This window comes from Periplaneta americana, chromosome 10, assembly GCF_040183065.1.
Source record: "Periplaneta americana isolate PAMFEO1 chromosome 10, P.americana_PAMFEO1_priV1, whole genome shotgun sequence".
NCBI classification, from domain to species: domain Eukaryota; kingdom Metazoa; phylum Arthropoda; class Insecta; order Blattodea; family Blattidae; genus Periplaneta; species Periplaneta americana.
Genome location: NC_091126.1, coordinates 15,746,779 through 15,758,781, shown reverse-complemented (window position 1 = coordinate 15,758,781; position 12,003 = coordinate 15,746,779). Strand labels below are relative to the sequence as shown.

The 12,003-nt window shown below is 36.4% G+C and overlaps 1 protein-coding gene across 5 annotated transcripts in view; it reads left to right on the top strand.

Annotated features, from left to right (window-relative positions):
- The window catches only part of LOC138707452 (epidermal growth factor receptor kinase substrate 8-like), a 110,644-nt gene that overhangs the window by 62,577 nt on the left and 36,064 nt on the right, over positions 1-12,003 (top strand). For all 5 annotated transcript variants that reach the window (XM_069836922.1, XM_069836921.1, XM_069836923.1 and 2 more), the window contains 6 exons: positions 296-416; positions 5,621-5,856; positions 6,172-6,328; positions 7,699-7,838; positions 10,292-10,580; positions 11,560-11,727. In XM_069836922.1, the coding sequence (XP_069693023.1) occupies positions 296-416; positions 5,621-5,856; positions 6,172-6,328; positions 7,699-7,838; positions 10,292-10,580; positions 11,560-11,727 (1,111 nt within the window). The remainder of the gene's footprint in view (positions 1-295; positions 417-5,620; positions 5,857-6,171; positions 6,329-7,698; positions 7,839-10,291; positions 10,581-11,559; positions 11,728-12,003) is intronic.

Sequence of the window (12,003 nt, the reverse complement as noted above, 5' to 3'; positions counted from 1 at the left end):
ATAGGAGGCTGAGTGAACCTCAGGGCCGTTCTGAAAGTTTGGCAACGAGAAAAAACCCTGTCACCACCTGGGATCGATCCCCAGACCTTCCAGTCCGTAGCCAGCTGCTCTACCAACTGAGCTACCCAGCCGCCATTGGTGTATATGTATGAAAATAAATTTAAATTAATGTCAGTGGAATTTTTAAAATCTACTTTCCTTTACGGGAATAAGTTTATATGTTTAGATTAGGATTTTTGCAAATATATTTAACAGCTCTTTCAGCAGATGTTACACTTTCATTTAATTTGTACAGAAATCGTAAATCTAAGAAGAAGGATTTGGGAGATGGAATGCTGACCATGCGTGCCAAGCCACCTCCAGAACTGGAATTTATAGACATCTTCCAGAAGTTTAAACTTTCATTCAACTTACTGGTAAGCTGTTTTGATTAATAAAATAATAAACAAATATGTATTTAATGAAATGAAACTTAGAGAAAGGATAAAAAATATATTTTTGTCTCTGCATAGCAAATTTTGAAATTTAGTTAAATCTCAACTTTGCTGATGTGAGACCATTATACCAGATTAAAGATTATTTTGACACTTTTATAATCCTTTAATTTGGATGATGTACTGTAGAGTAAACATTGTAGATATATAATCATTTTTGCTAGAAACAACTAGGAGAGCCATTCAACTACAAATTTAAAACCGGCTATATACTTTATCTCATAGTCAGAAATGTTCTTTATTGTTGTCTGTGTTGAAGCATATTATGTCGTGTTTGTAGAAATGTAATAGTTTGATTAAATACAGAGCATTTAGCTCGTCTTCTGACTGAGAAGTCAGATATGCACCATGTTTCCAGAGTTACTATACTGTCATTGAAAGTGAACTTTGTGAATTGATCTTAATTTCTGTAGATGTACAAAATTAATCGAATTATTTATTGCTCAATTTGAGGGAATTTTAGTCAGATTACAAGTATTTTCAAGTGTCAGTCCCTTAAACTATTACAGTTAAATTCTTAGTATATGTTGCGAGTGGGAGCTTTTATCTTTATGAATGTGTTGCGTTTACTAATGTTCTTATCTGAAATGTCGTTGTGATATGAGACATGATAACTATGATATCATTATTAAATGTATGATTATATGATATGGTGGAATTATTACCCTCTGAATTTTAAAGACAATTTCTTTATAGATAAGCAACAAAATGTTGTATTGTTTAATATTTATATATCTTCCAAGATCATAAAAATCATATAAGAAAATGCTGGATCGATCCCAGAGTCTACATATTTTTTTATGCTCCGTAAATTCTAAAGTGTCCCGCGCCGTAGTGTCGCGGTCTAAGGCATCCCGCTTAGGACTCGCGTTACGGAATGCGCGCTGGTTCGATTTCTCATGGGGAAGAAATTTTCTCATGAAAGTTCAGCCAGTGTATGGGACCGGTGCCCACCCAGCATCGTGATGCACTTGGGGCACTACGATAGGTAGCGAAATCCGGTTGCGAATACCAGCTATAACGGCTGGGGGGATCATTGTGCTAACCACACAATACCTCCATTCTGGTTGGATGATCGTCCACCTCTGCTTCGGCATGTGGGCGTGAGGCCAGCAGCCGGCTGGTCGGTCTAGGCCCTTCATGGGCTGTAGCGCCACGGATTATTATTTAAATTCTAAAGTATTGTGGGACTTAATGGGCCTCCTATAAATAAATGTAATTTTTCTTCTTCTTTTTTTTTTCTTTACTTGGTTATTTAATGACGCTGTATCAACTACGAGGTTATTTAGCGTCGATGGAATTGGTGATAGCGAGATGATATTTGGCGAAATGAGGCCGAGGATTCGCCATAGATTACCTGACATTTGCCTTACGGTTGGGAAAACCTCGGAAAAAACCCAAGCAGGAATCGAACCGAGCGCAACTCTGGATTGGCAGGCAAGTGCCTTAGCTGACTGAGCTATGCGGTGGCTCTTTTTCTTCTTCAAAACAATTCAGAGCTGTTTAATAACTTCTGATCATCAACTAACCCACTATATAGGCTACTTCGGTAAAGTGCTTCTTCAAAAAAGAAAAAGAATGTATATCATTATGCAACAACACCTCTCAAGAAGAGTCCTGTAGCAAACTTCATTGTTGCTGTTATGCAGAAAGGTAAAGACATTTTAAACTTCTCTTTCGCTTATTATTTGAGTAGCAGGGACTCTTTCTCAATGCTCTGATTTTTATCTAAACTCCTCTCATCATATCTTCAAGATATGTTGATTAATCAATTGGTATTTCATTCTTATCTTTGTAATTCATATTGATTTGTGTATCTGATTCCTCACTAGATGGATATATGGGGATGCAGGAGAGGAAACATGTTTTTGAGACCATCTCTAGCAGTACGTTCAGTCAGCATGATTGAACACAATCTGGGTCCACCTAGTGAGGTTGAAAATGCATTTCATTTGTTTAGTATGTCACTTCATTTGCAGAGACTTCCAAATTTGAAAGAAGAGTCCCTGTTAATGCATTAATATCTACTAGTGCTAACTTAATTAATATATAGTGTCCACCAGAAATATGACTCCTCTCAAAAATATATTATTGTGACCTGTTCTTACATGTTTTTTCATTCTACAACTCATTGTTATATATAAAAACGCAATTAAGATGCTACATTTTGGTAAAAATGGAGTAATCTTGCTTAAAAATAGCCATTAAATTGCACAATTTGTGTTCTACAACATGCATAATAGTACATTATGCAACAAGCCTATAATGATAGTAATTAAGACGCGAGGATGTTTATGAAACGAGAGCAAGCGAGTTTCATAATTTTCATACGCACATCTTAATTACCATTATAGGCAAGTTTCATTACGACTTTTTATGCTCGACCATATTTCTAACTTGAAATTATTCGTAAGTATTCATGTTATTCTTATGTGACTGGGGAGCGAACTGACCTTGTGCAATCTCGTAAATTGTGAGATGTGCGCAGACGCGTTAGTATTGATTTTTTCTGGGCAATGAATGTCGACGACCTTGATATAATTTAGAGAGTAAGATAAACGTTAAACTTGTTATAACCTTGAAATTCAATTCGACATTGAAAAACGAGATGACAAATTGAATTTATTTGAATATTATTTACAATTAACGCTAATTATTATAGTAACAGAACATAACCTTCTGCGACAGTATTGGATTTCCAGCCTGTGTGACGTTTTGCTAGTTGTCTTTCGATTGCATATCCAAGAATAATCGAAAACCTGAACTTTAATGAATAGGTGTACTTTAATGACATGCATTGAAGGACTGCTACCAGTTGTATAATTACTACATTTCGGCATGGTCGAGCATAAAGATATTATATTCTTTTAATTAAAAATATTATAACTTGTAAATGGTAAGTTCCATGACAATGAAATTCTGTATCATAGTAGGCCATTTGGACCTCAGTACTGAACCAAAATAAACATTCATAAGCGAATAGATATAAGCCTTTTAGGGCATTTAAATTTTTTGGAAACATGGTAAAGTGCGAAAAAAAAAAAACAATATTCGAGTTAAAAATAACAAAATTTGAATGTGGCGCCTTTCATTCAGTTGATATTTATTTGCTCTGACAACATTGCTTGTTTGCTAACATTACTACATCGATTTACCTTGAAAATAGCTAGTGCATACGTCTTGTGAAGTAATTCGAAGTTATGTGTGGTTTGAATATCCTTGTGCTAGTTGTGTGAAGTTCTGTGAGCAGTGGGACGAAAAGTTGTGGCAGAAGGAAAACAGTGTCAAATAGTTTTTACGCGCAAATCATGTAGCATTGAAATCCCTATGGTGCGTGTTTCAAGTCATCACCCAGTATATATCTTTCTTTCTTATGCTTTCTGCTTCATGTGGTAATGGATTGAATTTAGAACATGACTGACAGAGTTACAGGACTGGGCAAAATACTGACATTCAAGTATTTCAAATACAAATACAAAATACTTAAAAAAATTGTATTTGAAATACAAATATAAAATACTTTAAAAAAATTAACCAAAATACATTTGTATTTCAAATACTCAAAATACATTTGTATTTCAAATACTCGATACAATGTATAGGCCTAAAGAAATAAGAATATTACTGAAAATCTAAAATATCATACTAACATTAAAAGTATTTTTATCTCGAAGTTTTATATAAACACTGTAACTGAACATTCTTCCTTTACCCAGTCAGCAATGAAATTATGCTACATATGAATAATTACTGCTCCCTTTCAAAAAAAACCAGTTTCTCAAGAAGTTTATCAGATAAGGATCTCCTTGCTTGTGAATGAATAAATCCTGCAAAACAGAACAGTCTTTCTACAGGTGCAGAGGAACACAAACTTGTATTATACTTTATAAAAGCTTGTTTCACTATTGGATAATTCTCTGGAGTGCACAGGATTGTCCCTTTGCCATTGAAGAATTGTATGCGCTCATACTCCACAGTAGACAAGTCCTTTTCTTTTTGATTTTCAAAGTCTGTTGTACTTGAGTTGAAAACATAAAAATTGTTTTCATCTTCTGAACTGACCAAAGGTGTAGCAGAGAACTGCTCAGCTGATCACGCACATATTCTGTATTCTCTTCTTATCATTTGATGAGGCAGTGTCAGACAGCCATCTCATCTTCAATGATGGGTGGAAGCAAGCTGCCAAAATAGCTCAGTTTGCTTCTGGGGTCAGATCAAACATTGCTTTAAATCTTGATGAAAGCGAACTTATTAAGACTGGAGTTACTTGGAATAGATGGCGTAGATTGCTAGATACCAAAATATGTAATCTGTTTTTGAGGGAAATTAATGTGGATAAAAGTTGGCCGTAATAGCACGTCTTCTCATTTTGCATTAAATCAAGGGCTACGGCAATAGGTTTCAGAACTGCACAATATTCTTCAAGGTACTGAAACTCAATATCTTTGAAGATTGGCAATCTCAGTTTTTCACATATACTGTTTATATCATGTTTGAATTGCAGTATTTGAGAGATAGAGTCATAAAGAGAATTCCATCGAGTTGGGCAAGGAAACTTTAATGAATATTTCAAGATATCCGATCTAATTTCTGAGGATTTGGTTTCCCTAGATGCATTCCATAATGCTGAACATTTAGTGAGTGTTGGATGATGGATCCTTGATGCTGTTGGAGATTTCTTTATGGCATTAAGGAAATCAGTTGTGGCAAGAAAACTAAGTGTATGGCTAGCACATCTGAAATGGGTACGCAAATAAGACAAAAGTTCATTCTTCAAATCCAAATCCAAAACTTGAAGGCCAAGAAGAAGAAAAAAGTATTTTGAGTATTTGAAATACAAAATACATCAATTTTATGTATTTAAATACAAAATACAAAATACTTTCGAAAATCCTTACAAATAACAAAATACAAAATACAAATGTATTTCAATTACGTATTTCAAATACATGTATTTCAAATACTGCCCAGCCCTGCAGAGTTACATGTGTGTGTGCGTGCGTGTGTGTGTGTGTGTGTGTGTGTGCGCGCGTTTTGAAAAAGAATGCAATTATGTCTATATATTTTAAATGTAGAATGACGTATGTGAAAATTGTACATTAATTTCATGTGAACTGCATTGACAGGCAAAGTTGAAAGCTCACATCCACGACCCAAATGCACCAGAGTTGGTCCACTTCCTGTTCACACCACTGGCACTTATTGTGGATGCTTCTCATGATACACATTATGGACCAAACCTGCCTGCGAAAGTAGTGTCACCTCTTCTTACCAGAGAAGCAGTAAATTTGCTCATCAACTGTGTGACAAGTAAAGAAACGGAACTGTGGCATTCACTAGGAGATGCGTGGCTCATTCCAAGGTATTGTCACAAAAAGCAAATAGGTTGAAGTATTTGCAGCCTCACGTTTTTGAGTAAAGCTACTAATTGTGATGTATTCTGTAGCAATGTGAAAACTAAAAGTTATCTTGTCACATCTACTTACTGGATGTGTAGAGATGCATTACCAAACACCAATATTTCATCTGGTTAGGAGAGATACAGATCACTAATTGAATGCAATATTAGCTTCTTGAATTTTACTCATTCTCGTTACAGTGAGATTCAACTGTAGTTTTATACAACCAGTACATAAGCTTAATTGTGAGAAATACATTCTTTGTTTGTGTTTATCAGGGATCAGTGGAAGGGGTATGTTGCCCCCTATCACCCAGTGTTCTTGGATGGCTGGTCACCAGAATACCCTGTGGCAGATGAAAGGGAACACATTGGTGCTGGTGGCACCAATACCACTGCTGTAGCAGCAGAAGGTAGTCGAACTCGTGGTGATGAGGTGAGTTCATTTTTAACTAATGTCACCATCTTTGCCTTGCATGTATTCGTCATAGTGTAAGCCACTGTTTTTTTTTTTTTTTCATTATTAATTCTATTAGATTTTCAGAGTTATTTTTCAAACACTTGGAAGTGTATCCAGTAATATAATTATAGCGGAAAGCATCAGAATGCCATTCTGGTACCTTTTTGTTGTATTTTTCATCATGGAACAGAGAAACATATTATTAATTATGTTTCAAACATCATGAACTCTGCTTAGGCCTTGAAAGTCTTGAAGTTGGACGAAAAAGAGGTTAAAAACTACAAAAATACCGAGCACTGGATGGTAGACCTAATCTTCTCGTCCGCTATAATATATTCTAGACAAAGTTCCACCACATTTTTTTTCCAGAAGAAAAGCACTGATTATATATAAATATATTGTTTCCAAATATTAGTGACATCAAAAACAGCTCGAGGCCACCAATTAAAGTTTATAGATTCTCTGATTATAATCTTTAGTGGATCTGTGATCTGAATACTAGTGACACTGAAGTAGGATTTGAAAAATTTGATTTTGTGTCTGTCTCGATGTTTTAAGGTGTCCTCAGTGAGACAAAAGGAAATATGGGAGCTTTACTACCTCGGACTCTGTACTCCTCAGTGGAACATAAAGGACTTTTTAATTTTCATCCATTTTGTATTGTTTTGAAATCCAGAGCTTGTAAATTTCTAATTTCAAGATGTTATTTATAATCGTGGAATTCGAAGCGAATTTTTAAATAGAGTTTTACCTCTGAAACTTGCACGACTGTAATACACCATTAGCTGAATGGCTACAATAAGTCCAACTAGAATTTGTGGTGGATAAAAATGGTATTTGTGCAAGTTTCTTGGGACACTCTCATTTACCCTGCTATTCCACTATATCTCCATTCGTTACGTATAAAATGAAACAGTTGGGATTGTCCATGGATCTGCTGATTGACAGTTACACAACCAAGAGAGATGTTCAGGGACTTGTCGAATAACCAAGGGATAAGACATACATATGCACGTGCGTGCTCCATATACACACATGTACACACGTACACACTTTTGGAGATGATCTGGCTCAGTAACAAGATTGGCTGTGGACTGTAAGGCAATGTGTTCGATCCTGGGTATAGACAAATGGTTTTTCTCTTTGTTGTAATGCACATGGAAGTTCTTGGTTTCACTCAGTCTTCTGCAAAATGAATTCTGGGGCTTCTTTTCGTATGTGGGTAAATTGCAGGAGTGTAGAGCTAACCATCTTATATTAATGCTACAGCCAAATAAATCTCCCTGCATCCCGTTGTTGTAGGGACATAAGAATCGTAGCTTGACACTTGTGTTGCGGTTTTGCAGCCCGAGCATGATGACTCCCACTACAGCAGCGATTATTTTGAATACGAGCATCAAGAGGCATCTCCAACTGAGGCTGGGCGCTATGCATATGACAATCGAAACTATGGCACAAGACAAGAGTTGTACAGCCGCGAAGAGAGGTTGGTGTTTTAGATTATATTTTACTTTTATATAGAGATATTAAGAGTTTCCTATTGGGTTTCAAGTATGTTTCTCTGTGTAATATTGTCACCTTTGAAGTTGAAACCCTCTATTTACTAGCGTAACTTCCTCCTGTCCCCTCTCTGTATAAATTTTCATAGAAAATCGGAGTGATAATAGATGGTTACTTCCAAGAAAAGGGGAAATGAAAGCACACTATTTTAAGCAACATATTCTTTATCACTTACTTACTGGCTTTTAAGGAACCCGGAGGTTCATTGCCACCCTCACATAAGCCCGCCATCGGTCCCTATCCTGTGCAAGATTAATCCAGTCTCTACAATCATATCTCACCTCCCTCGAATTTGTCGGGTATAAATGGCTCAGCAGTTTGTATTTAAATTTCGTCCCGATAATTTCTATTTGGCATATGTACATTTAGTAGTTGCCCAAAATAGTTTTTCCGTCTGTTCAGGATTGAATGAGAGTCTGCAAGCAAGTCACCATTCTCATCCTTGATCATGTTTACCCTTGCCTGATAGACATTCTTAAATTCCTTTATGCCTTTATACAAATCTCTAATGTTTTTATTCTTACTATTTGTTTCTACCTCATTCAGTTTTTCCTTCAAGTAATCTCGCTTTTTATTCCTAAGTGTACGACTTGCTTCCCATCTTTCAATGAAATAATTATCTCTATTCGCCTCAACTGGATCCTGTTAGAATTTCAATTTCACCCGTTTCCTTCTTTATCACAGCTTCTAAAATTTCATCTTCCTCCTCTTCCTCTTCTCCTCCTTCTTAATCACTGTTATCATATCACCACCACCATCATAATCAGTAGCAGTAACAATAACAACAATCACTCACTATAACCACAACTTCTGCTGTCCTGCCTCTGCTGCCGCTGCTGCCATTGTTACCAGCACCATCTTCACACATAGCATTGGTTTCAAAAGAGCTATTCAACTGGCTTTTTTTCCTATTAATGGGGAATAAAGGGAGTAATTTGTGTATCTACATATGCTGTCATTTGTTGCTAGGTTGGGATAGTCATGAGCTTGTCCACTTGTGTTTTAGTTTAAGATCAGAAAATATTACTTTCTTCCATATTCCAGTTTCACAGTCATACTTGTTCACTTTTTCCCTTCCTAAAATTTTTACTATCTCATGAGCTGTTAAAGTACGTGCCATGTAACTAAACAGATTAATGTCAATTGACTCGAAGATCAGATGTTCTTTGTCGTCCATCTTTTTCTTCTCTCCTCATTCTTTAGCAGAGTCTTGGTACGCTACACTGCTGATTGAGTGCATTGCCTATTTTTGATCTTCTAGAAGCTTTATCTAGATTTGACAGTCTAATCTCAAGCTAAAAGAATTCAAGAACAAATGAGTTGTATAGAGTGCCTTTAAATTGGTCTGCTTGAAGTAAGGTTGTGAGCCTAAGAATATTTTATATATATTATTTTAATGTACCGAAGTACATATGATATTTCCATGCAGATATTCTGCGTCATCATATGATGAAAGAGTAATGGAACGGAGGAAAATTCTCTCTGGCGCCGGGATTTGAACCCGGGTTTTCAACTCTACGTGCTGATGCTTTATCCACTAAGCCACACCGGATACCACCCCGGCATCGGACAGAATCGTCTCAGATTAAGCTCCAACTCTTGGGTTCCCTCTAGTGGCCGCCCTCTGCACTACGTCATAGATATCTATGAACGTAGGACTGAAGTCCACACATGTGCTGAGGTGCACTCGATATGAGTGACTAGTTGGCTGGGATCCGACGGAAGAAGCGCTGTCTTAAATCACGAAGTGATTTACGCATATCCTATATATTATTTTAATGTACCGAAGGCCAACTAGTCACTCATAATGAGTGCACCTCAGCACATGTGTGGACTTCGGTCCTACATTCATAGACATCTATGACGTAGTGCAGACCTTTAAAGGGTTTGTCGATAGAAGTGTTCAGTTGTGGAGTAAGGAGATCAGACTGCAGGAATCATAGCCTCAGGTGTTCATCATGAGTTTCAACTGCAACGAAAGGCATTGAAATATATTAAGAAATTGCAAAATTGATAGAAAGAAGTGAAGCCAGAAATTTCATATAGATTTATGTTGTGCAAAAGAACCTTGAGTGATAGAAGCAAAATTACTAGTCAGTCCTTTGAGGCACACGAAGTTTTGCTTTGTAGACGGATGTTTCTGCAGAGCAACATCTTCATAGAGACTGAAGATGTCTTTGGAAGATACCATCGTGTGAGACCACAGAGACCTCTGACAGACACAGTAGGAAAGAAATTGTGGGTGCTATAAACTTTGAAATGCAGTTTATAAGGGACCTAAATTGGATATCATAACTGCAAATTATTTAGGTTTAGATGTGTACAAATGTCCACCTGACATTGGCTTCTAGTTGAACTTGATTAACATGTTGTTTTCAGAGATCGTTCACCAAGTCCAGGTGGATCGGAGCGTGACTTGCCAGGAGCCCCACGTGATCGTGATCTGAGTGCTCGCAGTGACATATCAGCAGACTCGATTGAACGCAATGGGGGCGGTGGTGTAGCACTGAGTGCAGCTGGCATGGAAGGCCAGCAGAGGTTCGAGCGCTCACAGGCTCGCTTCTTGGATGAGCTCAGGTCACGTGGTGCTAAAATTGTGCAGGTGACTTACCCTCGTACAGCCAATAACGACAAGGAGTTGACAGTGATTCGGGGAGAGTACCTTGAGGTGAGTTTTGTACACATTTTAGAAGAAATTGTAATATATACAGTATTGAAACCTTGCCCTTGCATATTTCAAGTTATCAAGAAAAATTATGTAAATGGAGAGAAGTTGTATGTTCTTGTTAATGAAACTTTACTTAATATGCAGAAGTTTATGTTCTATCTCAGTGGTTTCTCAGATCGAAGTAATTAATTATGTGTATACTTCAATTCAGCAAATTAAAATGTTTGAATTTCACAGTAGCCCTCAATTCAAGATATAAATTATAACAGATAGAATTAATTACACAAGTAACCCTTAATACATAATTGTTAGAGCTCGGATTTTATGTAATTACATATTCTATTCCTGTATATTCAGCTAAGTGAAAAACAAAAATGTCAACAAAACATACTAAAGAGGTCCTTATTCCGAAGTTTTAAGTTACATATTTTTACTTATGATGTAAATTACATATCGATGGTGTTCAGATGAAAGGGCTTATCCCACAAAAGATACATTTTTCAGAAACATCTATAATTAAATTTTAACACATTATTATTAGTTACATTATATGGAGGAATGTAAATATAATTGTCAAAAAATATATCTTCACGTTCTGTAATTAAATTTGAACTATTTACACTAATTACAGCAAAAAAGTGACATTTAAAAAATGAGGGTTAAGCCCTTTTACCTAAACACCGTCAATATTTTGAAGTACCTATATTGTCTATTTTGAAAATGTAACACAAATAAATTTATATATTTCTTTTACACTTTAACCTCGATCTCATCAATTAATATCCATTTGGGAATTGTTTATAACATGTCCCTCTATGTCAAACATACGTTATTTATGCGCCAGAATAGATTCAGATTCTGACAATTAAAGAATGGACACCCTTATGCCATGTTGATCCTTTGTTTGTCCCCTAGAGTGAAATGGTAAATAATGCTAGAAGACTTTTTGATATATGAGATGCCACGTTGTTGATTACAGGTGGTGGATGACAGTAGAAAATGGTGGAAAGCCCGGAATTGCCGAGGTCAAGTTGCTCATGTTCCACATACAATTGTGACGCCTTACCAGGGTGGTGATCCAAGTGATGTCTTCAGCAACCCTCTGTATGCACCACCTCGTGGCTATGACAAACATTATGCCGGCCAGGTGAGCACTATTTGTAATACTTCATAGATTGTCACCTACATTTGGCTGAGTGATATAGACCATCAGAATGTCACAGTCAGACTTGAGATTATTTATACAAAAATTCGTGACACTTGTAGTGGTCAAGGTCGCTGTTGGAGTTTATCTTGGAGTACTCCCATTTCCCTATATTGGTCATCAACACCATTCTGCTCGAGCTCCATTCCATTATCATTCTATAGTAGGGGAGAATCTCCGAAATTGGACCAATTCCAACATTTTCTAATTTTTTGTCTA